The sequence below is a fragment of the Mastigoproctus giganteus genome, chromosome 4 (genome assembly GCF_048544385.1).
Source record: "Mastigoproctus giganteus isolate SK-2022 chromosome 4, ASM4854438v1, whole genome shotgun sequence".
Taxonomy (NCBI): domain Eukaryota; kingdom Metazoa; phylum Arthropoda; class Arachnida; order Uropygi; family Thelyphonidae; genus Mastigoproctus; species Mastigoproctus giganteus.
In genome coordinates, this window is record NC_143578.1 from 165,930,208 (window position 1) to 165,956,801 (window position 26,594).

At 35.3% G+C, this 26,594-nt stretch overlaps 1 protein-coding gene across 1 annotated transcript in view; it reads left to right on the top strand.

Moving 5' to 3' along the window:
* The first annotated feature begins 1,709 nt into the window (after window positions 1–1,709).
* Window positions 1,710–26,594, top strand: part of LOC150087171 (endoplasmic reticulum chaperone BiP-like) — a 47,746-nt gene continuing 22,861 nt past the window's right edge. The window contains exons 1-3 of the mRNA XM_090373002.1: window positions 1,710–1,850; window positions 12,662–12,893; window positions 22,766–23,168. Coding sequence (XP_090229128.1) covers window positions 1,723–1,850; window positions 12,662–12,893; window positions 22,766–23,168 — 763 coding nt within the window. The 5' untranslated portion in view covers window positions 1,710–1,722. The remainder of the gene's footprint in view (window positions 1,851–12,661; window positions 12,894–22,765; window positions 23,169–26,594) is intronic.

A 26,594-nucleotide genomic window follows, 5' to 3' on the forward strand; every position in this document is an offset into this window, starting at 1 on the left:
GGGGGGGGGGGGCGAAGTTGAGTGGGCCACTGCAGCAAAGAAAAGTCATTATGTTCGTGGAACCATTCCATAGTGATTTGGGAATTTGTGAAAATGCAACATTATCCTGCTGGAAGTAACCATCTGACTGAGGATAAACTGTCAGTATGAATGGATGCACATTGCATATGTACAATGTGGCATTCAGATGTGAATATATAGGTATCAATGGACCCAACGTGTGCCAAGAAAACATTCCCCACCACCTTGTACAGTAGTTCTCAGACCTGATGTGTCCATGGTTATGTTTTCACCAAATTCTGAGCCTTCCATCAACCTGATGCACCAGGAACTTCAACTCTTCAGATCAAGCAACTGTTTTCTAATCCTTGATAGTGAAGTGCTGGTGTCCCTGGCTTGTACCATTTAGGTTCCTTTTTGTCCAATAATAGAAAAATAAGTTGCAAAATAAACTCAGCAATTCATTTTGTAAATTTTTTTTATTTAAGTTTACAATTTGGTGTAAGTTTAATTTTTCTTTATAAGAAAATTACTTATATTAGTGGCTTAGCAGTATTTACCTAATTAAATTTTATTATACAGAGCACTTGACACTTATGCTTTTGACAGCATTAAGTGTCAATACACTTAAGGTTGGCCAGTTAAATGTATTTTCTTCAAATTACTTTTTTTTTTTTTATGCAATGAGTAATTTCACATTTGAAATAATTAAAAGCAGCTCCTCTTTTATGAGGAAATACCATGGTTCCATTGATTGGATAATGTTTTGATACATCCTTTCCTAGTCTCAGTATTCAGTGTGAACTCTATTTCATTTCAGAACACCTTCAAATCAAACTTCTTATAGGCATTCATTGTGTGCACTTTCTACTCTACACTAGTGCTCCCCAAACAAGTCTCAAAGCACAACCGTTAAAATTAATTTGTATGATAAACCAGTCAAAGTAATGTGAGGTAATAGTCATACACACAAATAGTCTTAATGCTTTTTTGAACTATAAATATTCTGAAACTTAACCATTTTATAAACAAACCTAAACTATTCCAAACAATCTCACTTGTAAGTGATACATGCACTAGTCACAAAGCTTTAGTGACATTAAAACAGAGCTGGTTGATTCTTAACTGTGGAAAATAACAGAATCTTAATGAAAAACAGTAAGTGCTGTCTCTTAAGTCCTGATACAGTTCTCTCACTAGCTGTTCTTCTATACTTCTGCTTGCACCTCAGGTTTGCTATGTAAGCATTTAATTGCTATGCCATTATGTATAAATGGTTATTCTTCAGTCATTATAGGTAGTGAAAGTATGAAGTACAGTATATGAAATTAACTGCTTAATTGTCATTGCTCTACTGAACTGTGGGCTATTAACAGCAGTGCTTTTTTGTTTATAGCTTTGTACACACTTCTATTTATTTTCTACATTTGTTGAGGTACTTTATGTATACAAAATATTATATAATTTTAGAGGTTTGAATTTTGTTCTGGTTTACAGCTAAATGAAAAACAAGTGCTTGCTTTGAGCTATGTACTTTGGACTTGGTTAATATACTGCCTCAAAATATTAGTATTGAAGCTAGCTTTACAAGCATCACTTATTTATATTTCTGATGTATTATGCAGAACTGCTTGTATAGCAGCAGTTTTCATATATTATGTCAACTTAAATTTTAATATTTAATTCAAATTTTACTATTTTTATTTTAGGTAATATCTGAAAATGAATAAGTTCAGAACAACATTGATTTTGTTCCTGGCTACATTAATAGTAGCCAAGAAAGACGATGAATCCAAGAGGGAAAGTATAGGTACTGTGATTGGAATAGATTTGGGAACAACTTATTCTTGGTAAGTGACTATATGAAATCTAATTTGCTTAAGTTTCATACCAGCACTAAACTTGATTAGTCTTGAAATGAAAATCAGTTTGCACTACATTCTTTCCACAATGTGGATACCTGTTGCTTCACTAGCAACAGTATGCAGCCACTTGTATAAATATTCTCATGGTTGTGGGGAGGGAATTCACTTAGATTCTTATCTTCCTGTATGCATTATCTGAATTATAAGATTCAGACTGACTATTCTTTTCAAACAACAAACTTAAGTAGATTGCAAACTTGCATATAGAGTAAAAGCCCACATACAGTCAGTTCTGCTTTAATATTTATTTCAACAATGCAAATTTGCTCCACCTAACTTTTATTAGGGAACAGACAGTATAATGTGATTTGTTGGCTCATGTGCAATTACATCTGAGTAACACCAGGTGAACACAAAACCTGGCACTAAGCTGAACGTAGTGACTTGTGCAACAATACATTCAAGGTTATGAAGCTTCAATGTTGAACATCAAATGTGTGACAGCTGTATTTTCCACTTAATGTAGTTGTATTGGCTGCAGATACACTGTCATTCACAAGATAACAGGTGATATTGTAGGCCAGCTCCTATTTTCATGTCATATCATAGGTCACTACTGTAAAACCAATTTGCAGTTCCCAGTTTGTTGGACATTTTCTGTTAATGCATTCTAATTATAAATGGGTAGGAAACAATCTTATTGCATTTGCAATAATACCAATAGCCTGGAATTCTGTGGGTTTTTGCATTATTATAGTGAAACTTATTTTCTCCTTCCGTGAAATCTTCAACCATATAAAAAACATAGGTTTTTAGAATCTTCTCTTCACTCCTATTTTAAGCTATCTAAACTTGTTACTCCCTATCTCATTTGTGCATGCTGTTTGTCATTATTGATTGCTTTTTTTTCAGTTTTAAATTTTAAGTCCAAAAAACAAAAACTCAGTGAACAGATCAATTAGTATGCATATATTACAGTATTAAGCTAGTAGTGGCAAGTGTATGAGCTTATGCAGCGTCAGCCAAAAAAATCACACCATTCCCTCCAAATGCCTGTCCAGTTCCTCCTTAAATTTATTTAACCTATCAACTTCCACAATGACAGATGGAAGTTTGTTCCAGCAGTTAACCACCTGCTGGCTAAAGGCAAGTTTCCGCACATCTATTCTACATCTTTTTTTTTTTCTTAATTTGGATTTATGCCCCCTTAAGTTCGTAATCTGAACAAGCGGAAGGATCCCATCAGAATTCAGCGTGCTCAAGCCATTCAAGGCCTTATACACCTCAATCAGATCATGGTGCAGGTGCCTAGTCTCCAGCCACTGCAATTTGCAGAACTTAATCCTCTCTTGGTAAGAGGATCCCTTCATTCCCCTTGCTTATCTTGTTGCCCATCTCTACATGCTCAAGCAAATCTACATCCTTCCTAAAATGAGCCACCAGACCTTGTACTGAAGGTGTGGCCTGACCATTGCCTTATACAGAGGGACAATCATCTCCTTTTCCCTGGTAGCAAAACCCCATGACCTGCCCTGGCAGCCTGTCTGCAGTGCTCAGGAGAACTTCATATCTGACTGCACAATTACTTCCAGGTCTTTCATTTTCTACCACCTTAAGTGTAGTACGACACAGTTGGTACATTTCTCTAGGGCATACTTCTACCCATATGCAGTACTTTGCATTTGTCAAGGTTAAACTTCTATGTATGTGTACAGTTTCCAACCAATACAAGATAAAGTGCTATATTTACTCTAATATTTATTAGAAATTTAAGATGTTTAAACCTGTTAGCAATTGTACTGTACTAGGTTTCTCACTTTTGTTTTACTTACCAAACTGAATTTTTTTTTCTTAAGTACATTGCCCCATCCTTATTTTTCACATAATCCCTGTTTATTTTAATACTGTGTTATAGCAGAACAGACTAATCTGGTTTACATTCATAAGGAAAACCTGTGCAACTATCATTACCTTAATGATGTAAATTGAGTAGGGCAACAAATGAATTAAATATCATAATGCACTAAAAAACAATGTAGCAAGGCAAAGTTATTAGATTAAATTTTGAAAATGTATTTACTCCTATAATATATCAAAACAAACCAGCAGGCTTGAAGTAGTATCTACTTCAATACTTGGTCCAGCTGTTACTATTAAAATGTTAGTTACTTTAGCAAGTGTTATGTTGATACATCTATAACCTCTGTCTATTACGGCAATCTGAAAACTATTGAAAAGCTGTTGAAAAAGTTTAAAACAAGCTACATCTATTTAAGAGATTAGGAAATGCTACTCATGGAGCAATTTTGAAGTGGTGTTGTTTTTTAAGAAGTTTCAAAATATATATAAAAAGAAACTGACATGTAAAATTAAATCAAAAGACTGTATATACAAATAACACAGCCTCCCATAGATGCTGAAACTGCTGGAGGACAGTGACACTCTTCATTCTTATTATATGTAGAATGACAAGTTTATTGTAGCCATATGGTTTTGCAGTACAAGAGTGATCAATTTGTATGGAAAGACCAGATCTTTAAATGCCTAATAAAAAAGTAAACTTTTTTTTATTATAGTTAACAAGATTAAATTTGTGCAATACACTTATTTACACACATAGGAAACCCTTTTTAATCCAAAGTGATTGGGGAGAATCATCCAGTTTAAGCAATTAATCTAGATTAGTGAGCAAGAGATAGCCCTAAAAGACAAAACTTAGAACACAAATGGAAAATTTGTTATAAGTAGTGCTGATGAAAATAATCACTTTAGAACTCCAAATTATATAAAATGGTACTTTTTGTATATACATAAAGTATGCAAATGAAACAAACAATAACGTCCTTCTGACTCTGAAGCAACAACAATACTGAACACTCAAAACAAATGTAATGTGTATGTTCTGTAACTCTCTGTGCAGTCAATCAGTGTGCAGTAAGAGTTACTATCTGCTTTCCCAAATCCAGTGTGTACTTTCTAAGTACTCAACTGTGAACAGAATTTTTCATATTTCAATCCAAGTTAGTGGGGTTTTACTATATATATACATACACACACATAACAGGGTGTCTCAAAAATATTGGTACAGACATTTAGGGGAGGTAGGTAATATCTAAAGGAATGTGAATTGCATAGGAAATGTCACTGTAAGTCAGTAGACAGCGCTGCTCATCAGTTCGCAAGAGGGAAAATTTCTGGTTTACTCATTGGACCAGTAGTTGCCGCACAAAGAGGATGCATTGATATACAAACTGTGAGCTGGCATCCATGCACCTAGTGTATGGATTAGAGGGCAATGGACGAGCTGCTCAACAAACTTATGGAGAACACTTCCCAGACAGACATGTACCGGACCACTGTTTGTTTGCACATGTGCAATTATGGGTCATTTAGAGGTAACAGGAGTAGTGTGGGCAGACCACATTTGACGTGAACTCCTGCCATGGAAGAAAGTGTGAATGCCATCCAGAATAATCCTACTACCAGCACTTGTGCCCCTGCCTTAGGATTGTCTCGTTACAATGTGTCTGGCACAACGATTCCTTACCCCTTTCATCTCCAAAGGGTTTAGTTACTGCTTCCCCAAGATCATCCTACACGTGTGGCTTTTGCACAGTAGTTTCTCCAAGAAAGTGTTCAAGACTTATTTTCCAGCTTATGTTTTGTTCACGGATGTAGCTTATTTCACTCGTGAAGGCTTATTCAACCAGCACAATGCTCATGTGTGGGCTCACGACAACCCACATGGTGTGCACCCCCATGCAGCACAACATTGCTTCCCAATAAATGTGTGGGCAGGTAGGTTGGTGACTGCTTAGTTGGCCTATACCTGTTACTGTCCCACACGAACTCCCCAAAATTCAAATTCTGCATTCCTTATGATACCAATTATCTGATACATGCACCTGTTCTTACTTACTCTAACACAGGGTAAGTATTTATTTGTTCCATGACATCCAGCAGTGCTTGAAATCCCTAGTGCCTTGCTTTTCAGGCTGCTGCACATTCCAGTGGAAGAATTGCTTGCAGCTACTGGTAATCTATTAGTCTGTATTTCCGAGCTAGCTTTTTTTTTTTTTTTCCTAAACCATCTAATCTGCCTCAATAGCATCCACATTTATTCTTGCACCCTTTCTATTTAAGTGTATCCCATCCCTATAAAAGCACTCTCTCCTGGTAACAAGCATAGGCCACACTGAGAATTTCTACCCTGTGAGCTTTGCACAATCGAGGCTCTCATCATGCTCCCTGTGTTTGTCTGCATAGAATTGTATACAATTTCAAAACAGTGTCGACGTCTTTCAAAATTCACCTGTACTTGTAAAGTATATCTGCATATCTCCTACTCTTAATGTGATTAGTGTCAATGTGTATGAAATCACATTTTGTGCCCTTAAATGTTTTGCAACATTTAACTTTTGCCCATGGCAGATACCCTGGCTCTATTACACTTATTCTTTTTGCACAATGTTTCCCTGACAGTAGTTGCAAACTATTGTTGATGAGAGCTTGATGGGCCTCAAATCTAAATCATTTGACAGTATGTACCCTGTTCTTCAAGCTCTCAAAAGTGCATAACAATGCTGAGCTGATGCTTTGTATTGTTTACAGCAAGCACACACAAAGACATCCCTCTTGGCAATATCATGTTCCCAACAGATCATCAGACGAAGTAGTACACTTCGTAAGGCTATAATTCGGAGGACAACTACCCCCTTAGTGCTTTCCGAAGCCATGGCACTTGCACTAACTTCAGCCATTTTGCCTGCCTATATGTGTGTCAACTAACTTGCTTAGGGGATACAGACTAATAGATTAACTAAAGCAACATGTGGATGGAGGCAATTCTTCCATTGCTTGTATTGGAAAATCCAGCAGTCCGGAAAGAAAGGTGTTGGGATTTCAGGCCCTATTGTGGGTTATGTAATAAGTAAATACATGGGCTATGTAAGGGTAACTATAAGCAAGAACATGTGCTATGTACACTAATGCTAGAAAACTTCTTAATTTTGAAGTACTGAATAAGTCATCAGATGCAGACATTGTAGGGATAGCAGAGACATGGTGTCATTCAAACATATGGAGTATAATTTATACAGGAAGGGTAATATTAGTTAAGCATATTAGATCTAAAGCAGTGTATCCAGTTGACATGGGTGACCAGTGTTGAGTTGGTTAGGTGTGCTATAAGCACTAGGAAAACAATTGAGTTGGTGTTATTCTTAGTGGCTGTCAATATACTAAAGAGCTATACAGAAAAATATTGGCCCAGTGAATCAGTCTTATGGTGGATTTTAAATTTATAAATGTTGACCTAAATTTGTGGGTTGGTCACTTGCACATTAGCAACACCTCTGTAAATTTCTTGGGTGACCATGTTTTGTATAGCAGCATGTTAGAGAAGAATCAACACTCTAGATCTGGTTATCAGCAGTGATTCTACCTGCATTAAGAATCTGCAGGTAAAAGACCCACTGGGTGACACAATTGGTGTACAAATATGGAATTTGATGAAAGAAATAGCTACTGTAAACATTTTAAGGGAAGTGTGTGGTAATTTTATATAGGGGACCAACAGCAAATTCTAATCATAAAGCTGCTAGGCTTTTCAGGCTAAAGCATGTTCAAGGCTTAGACCTAAATGGATCTCAGATGAACTATTGAGACCTGTCAGAAGAAAAGTGCATGGGTGCATATAAATCATCAGGTCACATGTATAGCATATATAAATTAGTCTAATCAAGTCACAAAGGAGGTAAGGCAAGATTTATGAGAAGTCTTGGGTAAGAAAAGTAACAGACTGCTATGTTTACCTTAACAATAGAAGGAAGGATTGGGCCACTTGATGTCAGTGGGTTAACTATTGATAATGTTGCTGACAGATTCATTTTGATGTATTTTGCATCTACATTTACACACGAGGAATCCTTTAGGGGATTGGAAGCCAGAAGTTTATCAAACTAACAGAGGTAAGTGACTTTGTGATAAGGAAAGTGGAAGAAAAATTGAAGCTGTACATAGAGAAAAAAAGTACTTGGGGTAGATGGAATCTATCCAATCATTAGGCAGCAAACTCTTGTCTCAGTTTTGAGTGTTCTTGGATTTAGTGGCAGTTCCTATGGACTGCAGATGCACATACATATCCCCAACTTGTAAAGTGGGATCAAAGGTTAGATGGTCTAATTGCAGACATGTTGGTGCCTCCGTAGCCAGGTGGGAAGGAGCAGCAGTGCATAGCACACACTTCTTGTGCAGACCAGGGTTGTCTGCAGTCACCACCAAATATGGAGGATGTGTAAAGGTCAGGGAATGACCACCGCATATCCCAGAGCAATATGGCCTTAGTTGCTAATGCTCCTAAAAAAAAAAGCAGACATGTTAACTTACATTTTTATATTTTTTATTATTAAGGGAAAATAGGTAGTCATGGATTAAAAGTCATGTGAGACCTTCATGAACAAGAATGAATTTCATGGAGCAACTGGGTGCAGAAAGTAATTTTGATATACTTGGATTTCAGAAGGCTTGATACTCTTGCACATGAGACTTGTATAAATTGGAGCAATGTGGCATTAAGAGCAAGTTACTGCTGTAGATAAAGGGGTGGTTAAGTGTAAAAGGACAGTGGAATTCAATGGGCACTGCTTTTTGTGGACTAATGTTATTAGTGGATTTTTCCAGGGTTCAGTGATGGGGCTATTGTTTTTAATACTTAATGACATAGATGAAGGTATATTAGGCTGAGTTTGTGGTGATACAAAGGTATACATATTGTTGCGAAGCATCATTTTAGTTCATAGTAAACCACATAAGTTGGTGAAATGGCAAGATGTTCATTACCTTGTATTGCAAATGCCTTCATAATGAGTTGCATTATCTTGAATAAGCAATTCTTGACCAGTGCCATTTCACAAACCTCAGTGATTTAGTAAACTAAAATTATTATGCTTTGCACTAACTTGTCTAGTAAATTTCTCAGTCTGACGATTTCAGTAGATCACAAACAAATAGCTGGCATTCAAAAGTTGAGAATGTTTTCTTTGTAATTACAGGGGAGTGTCTTGTCATGGCACAAACTAAATCTTCATGAAGTGCTGTTCTTGCAATAGGAGTGGTTTTTTACCTTCTGAAATACATTCAAATGAAAGTAGTAAAATCATATTTCAATTGAAATGCTATCTTTCCAAATGGAAGTATAACATGAAAAGGGAGAAGCCAGTTTTAGAAAAATGGGCAGTAAAAGAGGACAGGCTATTTGTTTTTCTTCTCTCCCAGTTTAATAGATATTCTTATCCTAGTTTTTGAAATATTTTTTTTTTCATACTGTAAAACCAATTACAGCAACTCCCTGACTTGCATAAGGGTTGTTCTGCAAAACTTTGGCAAGTCCAATTTTACATAACTCAGTTTCCCTAAATGCTTATGTAGCACTCACAAATGTGTTGAATTTGATTGAAGCAAAAAAGAAATGGTTAAACATGTAAATAGAATTATTTATTTACTTTTTTGTAAAAAAAAGTAGAGGAAACAGGCATATCAGCAAGTTTTACTTTTCGAGCTGATAACCACGCTGCTGCAGAAGTTGAGGGCTGCGGAGATTTAAGTTCCCCCCCCCCCCCAACATATCAATTTCTCTGAAGCTGGAGACTTCACTACATAATTTAATGTTTTGGAAACCAGCGTGCTGCTTGAATCTATTAACCCACCCATTGCTTGTCATGAACTTGGCTAGGGATTCACTGTACCTATCCTTAATATCTTCATAAATACACTTTTGCTTGAATGGCCATTGGACTTGGGGGCACTTGCTTCTGAATCCAATTTTTCCATCCATATTATTAATAACTTTTCCATCTTCAATATAGCACCTGAACGCTGTTTTGCAATCACTGTTGATCCTTTTCTTTTATATGCTCACTGTCCATTAAAATAGTATTCACTGTTTTTTAGTATTCCAGTTATGCAATAGATGACGAACTTTGTCCTGCTTCGTACTTAATTTCTAAATCAATTTTGTTTTGTTTCCTTTCACCATTGTCAGTACTTGCAGTTTTCATTGGTCCCTTTCCTTTCACCATTGTAACGAGTAAATAAGAATGAAGAGAAGATTCTGAAAACTTGTTTTTTATGATTGAAGATTTCAGTGAAGGGGAACTCATTTTGCCATAATACTGTAATGAAAAACCCACAATTCCAGTTATCAGCATTTGCAATAAGATAGTTTACTACCTGTTCATAATAGATAGTGCTAACAGAAAAGCCGAATAAACCGGAAAGTGCAAATTGTTTTATGGTAGTGCTTCCTTATGGCAGTGTGTTACTAGTGAAGCCAAATGATGTAGACTTGTGCATCAGCCAAAGAATGAATATTCATGCCATTCCTACAACATAATCATGCAACCAACTGAACTTTGAACTTAGATTCCTTCCCTGTTCCACTATTTAATTCAACAGCTGGTTCCACATAATTAAACTTCATGAAACCCACTTTTTCTTTATTTGGTGCCCCTACCTTTCCTACAAATAGGAATATACATTCCTCATTTGTTTCAATCAACCCATTTCATGCATCTCGACCAGGTCTCCTGATAGGTGTGTAGTTCTCAGATTGCTTAGTCTGCAATCTGACAACTACACACCTATCATCTATATGCAGTAATGTAATGGCAGTATGCTACTGAAAGAGGATCTAGATAATTTGGGCAGATGGGCTAAGAAGTGGCAACTGAAGTTTAATCTTGACAAGTGCAAAGTACTGTATATGGATAGAAGTAACCCCAGAGAAACTTACTAAACTTAAGGTGGTAGAAAATAAAAGACCTGGGAGTAATTGTGCACTCAGATATGAAGTTTTCTGAGCAAATGCTGCCAGGGCAGGTCATGGGGTTTTGTCAATGATATATAGGAATTTTGCTAGCAGGGAAAAGGTGATTGTCCCTCTGTATAAGGCAATGGTCAGGCCACACCTTGAGTACTGCATACAGGTCTGGAGGCCACATTTTAGGAAGGATGTAGATTTGCTTGAGTGTGTACAGAGAAGGGCAACAAGATTGAGGGAATGACAGGATCCTCTTACCAAGAGGCTTAAGTTCTGCAAATTGCAGCAGCTGGAGACTAAGCACCTGTGTGGTGATCTGTTTGAGGTGTATAAGGCCTTGAATGGGTTGAGCATGCTGAATTCTGATGGGATCCTTCCACTTGTTCAGATTACAAACCTAAGGGGGCATAAATTCAAATTAAGAAAAGACAGATGGTAGAATAGATGTGCAGAAATTTGCCTTTAGCCAGCAGGTGGTTAATTGCCAGAACAAACTTCCATCTGTCTTTGTGGAAGTTGATAGGTTAAATAAACTTAATGAGGTACTGGACAGGCATTATTAGGGAATGGTGTGGTTTTTTTTTGACTGATGCTGCATAAGCTAATACACTTGCTTTCTTGCATCACATGCCACTACTACTATTTGCTCTTGTCACTGATCATTCTTCTTTGATCCCTTCTAGGTGTTTTGTCTAGTCTTCAGACCTATGTACAACATTCTGAATGTTGTTGTATACAGTTCTGAAGACATCCATTGTCCTGTATAAGACAAATGTTATCCTCCTGGAGAGGACATTAGTTGCTCTAGCCATTTATTTACTCTGCATTTCTAAGTTGTCTGCAGGACACTTGCAAAGTCTGGCATTTTTGTCTTTTAGCATTAGTAGAGATATGATGCAAGCTTATGCAGCATCAGCCAAAAAAACACTTGCATTTCACCCCTCTGTTTGTTCGAAATACCTGTCCAGCTGAGTCTCAAATTTATTTAGGCTATAGACTTCCACAACAAAGGATGGAAGTCTGTTCTACCAATGGACTACCTGCTGGCTAAAGGCAAAATTCTGCACATCTATCCTACATCTGTCTTTCCTCGATCTGAATTTATGTCCTCTCAGGTGGTTATTCTGAGCAAGAGGAAGAATCCCATTGGTATTGAGCATGCTCAATCCATTCAAGGCTTTATACACCTATGAGATCAACCTTGCCAGTGCCTAGTCTCCAGACACTGTAATTTGCAAAACTTGAGCCTTTCTTTGTAAGAGCAACTCTTTGTTCCATTCACTAATCTTGTTGCCCTTCTCTGTACTTGTTCCAGCAGCACTACATCCTTCCTGAAATGAGGCCTCCAGCCCTGTATACAGTACTCTAGGTGTGGTCTGACCATTGCCTTATACAAGGGAATAATCACCTCATCCCTGCTAGAAAAATTTCTATATATTATTGACAAGACACCATGAGCCATTCTAACAGCCTGTCTGCTGAACCTTTCCAGATCCTGTTGCAGCAGCATAGTGTCAGTAGTGTCCTTAACAACCCTGCCAACCTTTGTATCATCTGCAAACTTGAACATTAAGCTTGATCAATATCATTTATAAAATCAGAAAACAATGGACTGAACACTGAGGGACTCCATTAATAGCATTAGTCCATGATGTGAATAGTGTCCATTGATTACCACTGTCTTCTACCTCTCAACCATACCTTTATCCATAGCAGCATTTGCCTCACTGCTCCAATTTGTGCAGCAGTCTTCCATGTGCAACAGTATCAAAGCCTTTCTTTTGTGACTGCATCAAAGTATCCAATCAAATTGGTCAGGTATCTATAGTCTATCTTTCTTACAGATCTAGAATTTAATTCCTCCAAGCAACTCCAATTGCTGAAAATTGTTGGTAAATAATTGGATTGCACTGTCAGTTTTTAGTATGTAAAGAAGCTTATTTGCTACTTAAATTGAAATAGCTTTTTCTACTCCTAGTGTTGGTGTCTTTAAAAATGGAAGAGTTGAAATTATTGCCAATGATCAAGGAAACAGAATTACCCCATCCTATGTAGCCTTCACTGCAGAAGGTGAGAGATTGATTGGTGATGCAGCAAAAAACCAGTTAACAACAAACCCTGAGAATACAGTCTTTGATGCCAAACGTTTAATTGGACGTGAATGGTCTGAGCCATCAGTACAAAGAGATGTTAAGTTCTTCCCATTTAAGGTAAGTTGCAGTTTATTTTATAACTTTTTTTTTGTCCATAGCTTGAGAAAAAATCAGTAGGTTAATTTAATCTAAAAATTAGTCTAACTTGTATAGGGTATTTTTAAAACCTTCCTGCTTAGAGAAAAACTGCTTTATAGAAGCAAAGGCTCAGTTCCTTTTTTTTTTTTTTAAGATGCTTTTGTCAACTTTTTAGATTTGTCTAATGTTGTTTTCTAGCTACATGTTTTTCATCTTCTTGGCAATGGTTAAGAGGTTGTAATATGAAAGATTAATTTTCAGATATTCCCACAAACTAACTTTAGTGCTGTTTTGACTTCTTCAAACCATCTATTGATATATAGGACTAAAACAAAATGTATAGACAGTAAAGCTATTATTCATTACCTGTTCAGTGAATACCAAATAATTCAAAGTGTGCCCTCCTGCTTTTGTAGATCTGAGTTTTCAGGTTACCCAAAAATTCTGAACAATAAGGTTCATTCCTCTTCATCATGTGTTCAAGTGACATTTAGATTTCACTAAATATAATAATTGGGTTGCAAGAAATGGCAAGCTGTCATTTGTCATCACCTACACCCAACTATAGGTAATGGTATCCTCTGCTAGCTAGTTCTGAATGCTAGTATAGGGCAAACTTGTATTGCTTTGGCATTTGTAACACAGCATTGTGGCAGACTAGCTTCATTTCATTTGCAGGAAATGACTAAGACTAGGCAACTATGTAGTCCATTCAGTATGGACTTTTTATATACTGGTTGGGGGCTGTCCAATGTGATTGTCATTTGCAATAGAACTAGTTTTCTTTGTTTAGTATTTCATGTGAACCTGGTTAGGCTCATGTTTTAATGCTTTCTGCAAAAAAAAAAATATATATATAGGTAACATAGCACAGTCTATACTTTTTGGGCTGTAATAGTGACATGCAAAATAAAACAGGCCAGAATTTTGGAATGCCACTGTATAATACAGGGCAGCCAACCTATAGGCTGCATATAGCCTACTCCTTTTCATTGTGTAACCATATAGGCAGTTTTTTGAAGATAAAATACCCAAACCTATATCAGTATAATTTTTGATTATGTGTAATACAATCAAAAGGACATTTAAATGGTTGTTTTCCACAAAAGTTAATTACTATGAGGATAGCAAGACTTGCCAATCTTACTATTGGTCAATGGATTTAATCCCTTATCCATAAATTAACTGTTGGGCACCTCTTGTCAATATACATATCAGGTTTTGGTGGCATTGGCAAGCACGAGTCCTGACTGCAGGTAAGCATTTGATGCATGTTTATCAGTATGTATTTACTATTCTTAATCCATTTTCTAATGTAACCTAAAATCCTTTAGACTTAATTCACAATTTAATAATTATTGGAATATAAATCAAATTGTAACCCTTCCTATTTTCTATCCCTAACAGCATAGTTTGATGGGTATTGGTAAGATGCCTGAAACATCTTAAATGTATAGTGGCTTGGGCCATAGTTTTAATGAACTACATTTATTCATTTCACGTGGTATAAATGGTTATTAATTATACTTTATTTCCAAACTTGGAAATATGTATATAGTGGAATCAAATGTCTTTTTCTTCAGTGACTTCAAAGACTGTAACTGAGGGTTATTATAGAATTAAATTTTATTTTTTTGTTATAGGAGAATTGAATCAGATCTTCAATTTAATCTGAAGAATTTTTCTAGAAGCCATAGATATTCATCTCAACAAAGGAATTAGGATTGAAAACCATTGCATACATCTTTAAGAATAGTCCCAACTCAAATTAGTTTTTTTTTTTTTTTTTGTTGTAACTTTAACTACAAACAACTCCCTAGCCAGTTAAGGAGTACAAAAACCACCTTTTTAGAAACAGAAAATCTTAACTTAAAGCTTTCCAACAATATCTAATTTAGTCTTATTGTGTATTTTTTATTAATCTAATGTATATTATCCACCAAACCACCTGGAAAGATTAAACTATGGTGTTTATTTTTCACCCATGAACAAAAAAATTGATGGTGATATTGCAAAGCCAGCCAGTAAGTGCTTAATTATTATTTACTTGTATAAAAATTTAATCTTCAAACAATTCTCTGAATTAGATTAAGTTTGATTTAGAAAACCTTACTTTACTGTAAAACTTGATTCTACTAAATCAAGACTTCCTTAACAACTCCTAAAGCCCATGTATCAAATTAAGTTTGATACATGGGCTAGAAAGCCTCAACTGAGAAGTATTTACTGTCATAAGTTTGTAGTAGCATCATTTCTATGTATGTTAAACCATCTCAAGCTTTGCAGTAGCATCATTACATATCATATTGTTAATTCCTTCACAAAGACTTGCCTATCTTGTAAGTCTTCCACAGTAGAGAAGACTGTCACATACTTGGCAAAATAGCCATTTGAGAAGTATTTGGCCTCATTGGTGAGTAGGCACTTATGGTATAACAACTGCCAACCCAATTGTGAATTATTTAATTTCATAATGAGATGCAACATAAAGATGTTGCTGCAAACTTTGGTTGGTTTACTGTGTATAGAAATAATGATATTGTATGAACTTATGATAGTAAATTTCTTGCAGTCATCTGAGGCTTTCTAGCCTTAATCCTGTGTAGTAAATTACAACCCTCTCTTCAATCTGTCATTGTGAAATCAGCTGACAACTGGATTGTCAGCTGTTAAACCATGGTAGCACTCTCTCCCTCACCAGTGAGGGGCCACATAGACCTGGAATGGCTGTCTGGGTGCTGTTATTGAGAAAAGGCTTTTTTACTAGGAAAGCATTTACTTTATTGAGGTGGGGAACTCCAAAGAAATTTACAATATGAAAAGTTATGTAATGATGCTGCTGCACCAACTTTTGTTGGTTCTAGTGGTTATTTCTGTGTAGAGAAATAACCACTACTGACTTTAGTTAAACTCCACCAAATATATAAGATATTTTGGGGTTGCTGTTCCCCAGGTGTAACACCTTTTTCATTTTGCTGAATTAAAACATAGCTGCCACTTTTCTCACCATCCCTACAAGTCTATGTAGGTTTCTCTAAAGAAACTCTGCTTGGCAGTGATCATTAACAACTCTACCAATCTTTATATCATGCCCTTTATCCTTCCATCAATATCATTTAAGAAAATCAAAAACAGTGGTCCCAATACTAATTCTTGCTTTAACATAATATGAGAAATAACATCTTTGCATCCTGCCCCAAAGTCATCTTGCTATCCATCTGAGGATTTTCCTGCAATTCCAACCTGATCCAGCTTATAAAGTAACCACTCATTTGAGACAGTCAGATGCTTTGAAATCTAAATAAAATGTTGAATTTATTCTCTAAATTCAGCTCATGTGATCCTGTCCAAATAGCCAACCAGATTTGTTAAACATTTTTCCCTTTACAAAACCATGCTGTGTGTCTCCTTTAGAATTCCATTTCTATTGGAACAATCCTGAATTCCACCATTGATTATTGCCTCCTTTATTTTCCCTACTACTGCAATGAAGTTACTGACCAATTGGTAATTTCCTACTACTCCAAGAACTGTACTTTTGCAATCCAGTGGAATCTTTCCCAATTCTAATCTCTCATAAGCCTTAATGGTTCAGTGCTGCACTCACTTGCCATCTCCTTTAAAATTATATGGTATATGCCATCAACCCTGGGAGCCTTGCTCACCTGTAGGCTTGAAAGTAATTTTCATTAATCATATGAAATTTCAATATCATTAATTACATATTTTTCAACTTCACTCCCATAAGTTTTTTTTTTCCTCTCTCATTGACGAAGGGGTTTTATTCTGTAAATATTGATGCAAAGTAACTGTGTTCATCAGCTGGGATATCTAATACTATCCCACATCCATTACATAACAATTCAATCTAATTTGCCCTTCTCTTTGCATTTATATATGTGAAATTCCTTATCCCCACACTTTGCCAGAGATTTCTTTTCTGCCTTTGCCAGCCTAACCTTTTGTGGCACTATTATAGATCAATTTTGTAGGTGTTATAAGTTTCAGTACTATATATATATAAATAAATTTTTTTTTTTTTTATTGCTCTAACTTTTCCATGCAGTTTTTTATTCCTGCTCAAATAATCTGGCAACTTCATTATTCATCCAACTTGGAATCCTCCTCATGGAGGTTTTCCATATTTTTTTATAAATGGAATTTTTTTTTTTATAAAATCATAGAAGCCTTGAATGCATATATAAATATGCATTCAAGGCTTCTATGATTTTATGGTATACCATAATTCAATTAACTCTCTGATATATCTACCCATTTAATAGACCATGTAGTGCCTTAAGCAGTTTTAATTTTCTTTTATGTAATTATAACCCATTCCTTTGCCTTTTAACTACTGCTACCTCCATCTTCTATTGTATAACTTGGTGATCACTTCCTGCTACTGGTTCCTGTACTGTCAGCCCTGTTATCTCATTTGGCTTGCAGGTGATCTGATCTAGAATATTCTTTTCCCTAGTATTTTCCCTGACATGTTGAAACAAGTAATAATCCATCTAGTTGATTTAAAAACTTGTCCTCCATTTTGAGTTTCCTTCCCATTTGCTCTAATCAATTTAAAGGCAAATTAAAATTGCCTGTAAGAAGACACTTGCACTTCCTTGCCTATTCCCAAGGATGGCAACCATCCTTCTCAATTGTTTCTTGCATCCAACTCCTATTACCATAGTAATTCAGCAGATTATTCTAACAAGATGTTCTCCTTATGTTTATCTATTTAGGATATGCCTCAAGTTCATCTTCTGATGAATGTTAATTCTTAGCTCCCAGTAGTGGATTAGTGAGATTCTTGTCTCTTCTAATCAAGAGATTACCCAGAACCCAATAAAGATAACCTTCTTTATTGGTATGTGTATATATAATTATTAGTGGTTAAAATGACTGTAACTAATATTTATGGGTCAATGCAGTCATGCAATACACCTATGTCTATAAAATATTTTTTCTTACTATCTGCATGTTTCTTTTTGCATTAACTTAAATTAAATTTTTTTTTTTTACCATATCCATCACATAGGGGCACCACATTATTTTGATGACTATTACATTGTCCTAGATACAGTAAATATGTATTATATATTTAATCTTATTTTAATCATTAAATTTCATTCTCTGTTGGGTCAACAATGATTAATATATGCCTACACTTATATTTCTTACATTTGATTCTAATAATTCTCAATTTTCTAACTTTTTATTTACATTTGGTTTTTGGCCTATACTGGTTTATATTTGGTTTAGATTTAAATTACTTAGCATATATTGATCATCACAGAAACAGAACCTCTTATCATTTTTTGCCTTCAGTCTGGGTGGTTGGCCCCAGTTGAAGTCATCTAGATTGTCAGTAAAAAGAGATTAATTTTTTGTTTTCTTAGGTCCCTGATGGTATTATTGGATTGATTTACTTTTTCTAATAATTTGCTATTATCCTTAATATTTTATTTATATATTTTTTTCCAAGGACTTTCTATTTTTAAAGATTACTGATCTATTCAGTTGTATCATCTTATTATATAGACCTTACTCTGTAAAAGAGTGAAGTTTACACTTCCACTCTTATGTTTTCATAAAAGTGAACTTTTTTAAGCCTAATTATAAATGCCTTAATTTCCCCCACAATTCATCTGCACTTTCCCTTAAAGCAGTTTTCTAATTTTTTTTTTTTAGTCATGGAACACTTCATCTCTCAACATTCGCAAACAATTACGAAACAAGCTTAGTGGAAGTCAAAGACCTGATATTAATATTTTATTATATATGATGCACTGTGGATCAGGAGCATCTTTATTTCTAACACACCAAGCCAAAATTCAAATAACTGTCATTTTACTTTCGTTGTTGATGTTTTATTAGTTGGTTCCTGTTTTATTACTTTGTGGATTTTTGGGGGACAAAAGGCTGCGATTGTTCATTCTCACTTCAAAGTGTGACAATATTGTGTACAGTTTTCATCCACCGCAGTTGCACTATGAAGTACTTTGCTGCTCACTCAAGTTTTTCTTTTTTTCAACCACAAATCTGTGGTCACATTTTGAAATACTAATAATTAAAAAAATTTATACAAGGAAGTGAGTTTAGTTGTATTGGTTTGCTTCCTTCAACCTGTGTACTCCAGGCTGAATGGAATGCAAGATCACCACATTGCTACTTTTTCGTAGATGTCATTACCTCTATGCAAAGCCCGAAAAGTGTTCCACGATCTATTTGATTATTAGTCTGCTAGTATATTAATAACAAAAACAATTATTTTAATGATCCAAAAAATAGTATGCTACAAATATGCAAACTTTTTTTTTAATTGCCATTTTTTTGCGGAGCATTTGTGGAAATGCTGCCATAGAGAATAAATAACTTGGACATTCTCTGAACTTTGTACCGCTACAGGATTACTGTGCTTCTAAGCAGAACCTTTGCCCTGAACCAGAAATCATGCTCAGACAAAACATTATTCCAGTAGCACCGGAGACAATTCTTGGAGCTAATATTCGATAATAAGTTGACATTTCTACCACATATCAGTCAACTGTGAACAAGGTGCACAGAGGATTGAACCTCCTACGAGGGATTTTATCCAATAATTGGGAGCAGACTGCTCCCTACTCTGCCTATATCATGCACTTGTCCAGTCTAAATTAAATTATGGGTCCCAGGTGTATGCATCAGCAAGAAACAGCATACTATGATGGCTAGACCCAGTCCATCATTAAACCATCCACATTGCTACTGGAGCTTTCAGAACATCCCATGTCCAGAGTTTATATGCAGAAGTCTACCAACAACTATGCTGCTCACCAAGCAGAGTATTCAGACTTCTTGCTTGTCTTTACTGATTACTCAAGGAGAGTCATCTTCTAAGACAAAACTAATATCTGGGAGACTTCCCCACAAATGCAGCATATATACAGCTGAGTTCTACACTATAGAATTAGCCTTGGACCACATTCCACAAGTGCCAAATCTGTATAGTGTATACTAACTCCTTAAGTATACTGTAAGCTTTTTCTGGGATTAGGTTCCATCTTTGACCTGGGTCCAGCAGATTCTACTTTCTCTTTGAGTGTTCATTTGACATTGTTTCTGCTGAATCCAAAGCCACATTGGGATCAAGGGTAACGAACTGGCTGATGCTGCAGCCAGGTCACTGCAACACAATACTGTCTGTTAGTTCCCTATACAGACTACAGGCAGCTAATACAAGTTAAATTACTCTCCCAATTGCAATAATCTTGGCATGAGCAGGTCACAAACAAGCTGTATCAGATAAAGCCTGTAATCCAACACTGTGCAGTCTAGTCTGCACAGGAACTGCAGAGAGGAAGTTGTTTTTAGCTTGCCTCCACATAGGACATAGTCATCTTGCACATGCATTTCTTCTGGGGGTAGATGACTTGCCTGTGTGAGAATTGACACCTTTTTAACTATTTGTCATATTTTAACTGAGTGTCCACGTTTTAGATGTGAACATGTATATTTTACTGCTTTTAGTCATCTGGCTGAGCCTTATATGCTCAGCCAGATATTGTCTGACAATGACCATGTCTGCTCTTTTTAGATTTTCTAAAATCAGTATTTTTTTTTAATACTTGCATTTAAAAATCTACCTTGTTATTGTTACTTGTTTATTAATTTGTCTTATACTTGTTTTTATATCTTATCTTAGTGACCTAATTCATTAGGCCACTGAAAAGTTTTTTGTTATGACCAGGTTTTGGTGCATTTATAGCCTTAGTTGTTAATGTGCCAATAAAACCTAACCAACTTTGCTTCTAAGCAACTATCTGCCCCTTACAAACCTTAAGAAATCTCTCCACTCTGTTCCATAGAAATTCAATTTCTGCTGAGACTTTTCAGCCAATTTTTCTGTCTTCTATGGCACTAATACTAGTCTCTAACTGCTTTGTTTGGTAACATTTTTTTTCTAAATGCTGTCCATTGAGTTCTAGCCATTTTCAGTTCTTTCATCTTCTTTGTGGCCTGAACAAAAAAAATAACTTAATGTTGCATTTTGACTTCTGAAGATGTAGAACTATTTTTGGTACTTTCGTGTGTCAAGGTGTAATATATTGTGTAGTTAGATTAAAGAAAGTGGCAAAGTGCTAAACAATAAGTCAAATGTGACTTGCTTTTTATGGTGTGCATGTACAAAATTTAAGCTGACTAAATGGTCCTCTTTATTTTGCCATGGCTTCAAGTGTTTTTTATATATTTAGTTTGTCAGATTGACAATTATGAAAACTATTTTTAGATGCATCCAATTTTTTTGTATGTATATATTTTTATTTCCAGTCAGGTAATAACTTGCTGTTTCATGTTGGTTCCATTGTAATAATAGCTCTTTAGTTTAAAGGCTGTAGTGGACTATTTATTTTCAATTATATATTGAACTTCATTTAACTTTAATCTAAAGTTAAAGAACATTCATAAATATTTAGATATGCTTTTTAATTAACTTTAGAATTTTTTATAAATTTTTGTAATAAAAATCCAGATATTCTTTAGCTGATCTTGTAGGACACAATGGTAATCCTATTGCTATGTTTAAATTCTAGCTTTCATTATAATCTAGAATCAGCTTTGTAACTACCTATTCCACTAGTTGCTATATCTACTAGACTATTGTTTGAGTGATGCTTAATGGGAGCAAATTTCTAAGCATTTAAATATAAATGCTTAGAAATTTATATGCTATATTTAGAAGCTAAATATAAAGGTGTGTGTGGTTTTTTACATGGAAAAACTTAATTTTGTAAAACTGTTTGGAAACAGTGTTCTATTAGCAGAAAGACTTTCTGCAACAAGATTCAGGAAAATGAATAGCTGATAAAGTTTAAATAAAAATGAAATGCATTCCTTTCAACGCAAGGTGTTTTTTTTTTTTAAATCATAATTTAAACTTCTGGTTTTCTTGCTAAAATGAAAAAAAAAGCAGGTATATAAAGACAAAGATTTTAAGACTTCTTGGCTATGTTCTGGATGCTTAGAATTCATGTTGCTTTGTGACTACTTTGTCAAATTTAACTTTTATGCATAAATATTTGGAGTATTATGATAATACTCCAAATATTTAACTTTGTTTCAAAATTTAAGTGGTTGCTTGGGTTTTTTATTTTAAACCCAATAGAAATAATTGTAAACCTGATATTGAAGGTACCTTCTTTAAATGCTCTAAATTCAGACTTGAGTACATGGAACTAAACTTTGTTCCTGTTAGTCATAACTTAATTTTATTTGAAAATTAATACTTAATTTTATGAGTTTCTATTAATTTTGAAAAATTCTTCTTACTTGTAAGAAAGCAAAGTAGTCTTGCCTACTTAGGAAACCTTTTCTGATCTGTACATGCAAAAGCAGTAGTTTGAATTAACTTTCTCAGCTAGTTTGAAATGCCTCTTTTGCTTTATGTAACAAGTTGTGGAGCACCTGAACATGTGAAAACAATGTAATGTACAAATTGTCACCTGATATTATGTAGAATTTTTGATCTGTTAATTGACTGACTAACATTAATGAGAACTGAGCATCAAGGTAAGACATTAAGATTGTCTCTTGTAATAGCTTCTGAATATTCAGAAAAGTTTACTTAGTACAAGGATATTATGTGAATGCTGAATTGTTGATAGATTATGATGTGAAACAATCTAAATGTTGATCGTTAGAAACCAACAAGAGCTGGTAAGTGACTGTCATAGCTGTATTGTTATTAGTCCACAAGTAATTTTCCATAGCCAATTTGCACATTGACAAGTTGTAATTTTGAAGTTAGTTTTTATGTTATTTAGGTTTTTTAATTGTAATGTGAATGCAGCTTAGTGTGGTTTTTATTTTTTTAGGTAATAGAAAAAAATAATAAACCCCATATAGAAGTACAGACAGCTCAAGGAGCAAAAATATTTGCACCAGAAGAAATTTCAGCTATGGTTTTAACAAAAATGAAGGAAACTGCTGAAGCTTATCTTGGAAAGAAAATTACAAATGCAGTAGTGACAGTTCCAGCTTATTTTAATGATGCACAGCGTCAGGCTACAAAAGATGCAGGTACAATTGCTGGATTAAATGTAATGAGAATTATTAATGAGCCAACAGCTGCAGCTATTGCATATGGCCTAGACAAGAAGGAAGGCGAAAAGAATATATTAGTGTTTGACTTAGGAGGTGGAACTTTTGATGTCTCACTTTTAACCATTGATAATGGAGTATTTGAAGTAGTAGCAACAAATGGTGATACTCATCTTGGTAAGTATTGAGTTTCAAAGTGATTTTTATAATAGGGCAATCAAATTAATATTATATTAATGAATGAGTCATTCTAACATTTCCATCATAATCAAGTTTGGAATTCAGTTTATTTTCATGAGTGTATTAATCTAATATCCCTCTTAGGACAGAATTCTGTTTGACTGTGCATACTCATTTGAAAATTGTAGTTTGAATAATTGTGTTGACCAAAATGTCTTATTTTTAGATGAACTACATAATATTTATGCATTAGTTATCATAGATATTTAGAATTTTTGGTGAAAATAGTTGTAAAACTTAATTGTTACTAGTTGTCACCTTAATGCCTGTTTTAAAAGCTGCTTGAATTCAAAGCTATTTTTCATTATAGCTAAATTAATTCTTTACCTATAATTCCCTGATACTATGTAATTCAAATACTTAATTAAGATATTAAGTTAGCTCTTAAACTTCGAGACACTGGCACCACCACAATTTTTCTAGAAAGAATTTTTATCTTGTTGCACTTGCTTAATACACTAATTTGGAATTACCTCTAACATTATATCTGGCGGTGATCAGGGTATTGATATGGAAGTGAAAGATGTAACTACTATCAAGGGAAGGGTTTTTTGTCATAAAAGTGACAGTGCTTAGTATTAGTCACCTTTTTGTCTTAATTAAATCTATTCAGTGGGATAAAATGATATCAGTGAATTCAGAATAGTAGTAGCTGGAAGCTACTAGGATTATTGAATGATTTCTCAGATGAGCCACGAAAAATCCAGTCCAGTGACAAATTTCTTTATAGCTATATATACTGTAGTGTGCTTTTGAATGGAACCTTAAATCCCATTATCTAATCCAGGCCAATATCCTCTCCTTGACATTTCAAATTGCTTATTAAGTTAGCTCTTAAAACTTCAAGACACTGGTTGTCCATGGACAGTTGCACAAAAAAGTGATCTTTCCTTTTCCAAAAGGAGTCTTATCTGGCTTGTTATTTGCAACTCTCACTTGTGCATGCTAACCAGATAATCATTGAATATGGTATATATAAATTGCAGATTTAGAATTTCAGCTCCTGTTTCTCTTGACATTGAAGCCATGTCTTATCAACATTGTTTTGTATCTCACAGTATGGGCTGTCAATCTTGAGAAACTATTCAATGATTTCTCTTCTCATGGCACCTCTGTGGGCAGGAGCAGCAGTGTGTAGCACATGCTTCTTGATTAGACGGGGGTTAGAGCCTGTGAGCCACCAAATACAGAGGATGCAGAAAAGTTGGGGAGTGACCACTGCATATCCCTGGAGCAATATGGCCTTAGTTGCTAATGCTCCTAAAAAACCAAACAACAATTCTCTTCTCACATTGGTAATAGTTCCTACACTTGATGGAATGGTAATTTCAGCCATTTCAACCCACTCACTTGAATAGTATTTGAACCAAAACCTTTACTCTACTTGAGTAGACAAGTTTACAACCACAGCTGCTTGTCTCTAATGTACAGTTAAGTAACACTTACTGTTTAAGGGTCCTAAAATAATTGGGAACTGTTGGAACAATAATCTATTCCATTCCTCTATACTGTCAAAGTATGATCATCAGCAGCTATACAGCAAAGAAGCCATTGCTTTCTGTAGGTTTCTTGCTCTGTAAATGGTCCAATTGGAAAGCTTGTTTCCCACCACAGGACTAAACAATAACCTTAACTACTTCAATTGGGTTGTACCAGCTATGTGATATCATTGAAAATGGTGTCAATTTAACCACAGTTAAAATGATCACAGACAAAAATCATTTCTATCCATATGGGATTTCTGTTGGTGGCAAATACCTAAGCCAGAACTGGGCACAAAACATTAGACTTGATCTGTCAGATCACTTCCTCCCAAATGAAATGCTAACTAAAGTACAGCACCTCAGTTCTGACTTGAATAGGTTTTCTATCAATGAAACATACATGCAAGAATTTTAGCAGTTTGCATTGCAGAACTTGGTATGGTTGTGCTCCGTATCATGCCAAGCTCTGTGTGCAGTTGCCATATTGTTGCACATGGACAAGTGTTTTGTACATTGACTAGTGTGCTGTAACAAAGTAATGGATGGAAATTGGTCTTCACCTGATGCCAACCATGACCCATGCTAAAAGACATCCAGTTCTGCCTAGCGATAAATCACTTGTGTTGGGAGGGGGGGGTTAAGTCTTATTATACTACAATCATTCAGTAAATGAGCAGTGCTTCAATCTGATTTGAATACCATTAATGTATACAGGGTGATTCACTACCAGTGCGACAAACTTGCAGGAGGTGTAGGGGTCACAATGATGAATCGCATAGCATTGCAGGGGTCCAAAATGCCTTCATCGTGCAGTAGAGGACATTGAACGGGAGGTTGCGTGAACAGCAATCCCACTGGAAGTCAGCATTTGCAAACGTTTCTGTAGAAGAAACCAAGTAGCAAAACTCCTCTGGAGTGGATAATCCGCAGGCTCCAATGATTGGACACGTTGCACATGGTATGAACTCATTTGGTTTGTTGACGGTATCCTCCATACAGTGGATTGGGAAATACCCAATCGTTGGCCTATTGTGAGAGTACTCTTACTCGGATTGCCTTCTGCAAGATGTAGGACATTCTCCTCATTGTCTGGCGTCCTCGTCGTTTGCTCTTGATTCATGTTACCTCTCGTGAAACAAGTCTCACAACTTTCTGTGCACGTGTGAAAATCGTATGATGAGGAGCATGTCTGTGCGGGAAACGTTCCTGGTACAAGTGCAGAGTGGTGTGCCCATTACAGTCCACAGCTCCATACGAGAGGTGCATGTCGGCCAGTTCAACATTAGAATACTCGTCCATCCTACTGCCTTGGGAACCGGTTCACAAATGCTGACTTCACCAACTCTTTTTCAATGGAAAAAGAGTTTGTTGGTTTTAGCCTAAATGATAAATTTCCAGAAATACCTTTTTTTTAATCACATAACTCAAGGAATATTTGTTAAATTAAATTGTCTTTACATTTTGACCACTGAGCTATAGTGGCCATTAAATATGTAGCTCAGTAGTTTATGCTCCCAAATGTTTATAGGATTCTATGAGCATTTTGGAAGTTTGTGTATAAGGAACTTCCATAAAACTCTTAAGTATGACACATTTGCTGTTTTTAAAGGACTACACTCTTAAAGAATTATAATAATATAATTTCTCTTATGAATTTAATGTTTTGTCCACCAGCAGTCAAATAGTGTTTGAGTTTATGAAATTTCTCTTAATAGGTCATCTTTTGGAATTTTTTTTTTATTCATGCTAAAAATGTTAGGTAGATTTTATAATCTGAATATGTTTAACACTGAAGATGCCCCTTCTCCAACACCTGTACTACATCAATGTTGCCCTAGGTTACAGTGGTACTAAAGAAGCTTATTTTAGTTTTTTTTAG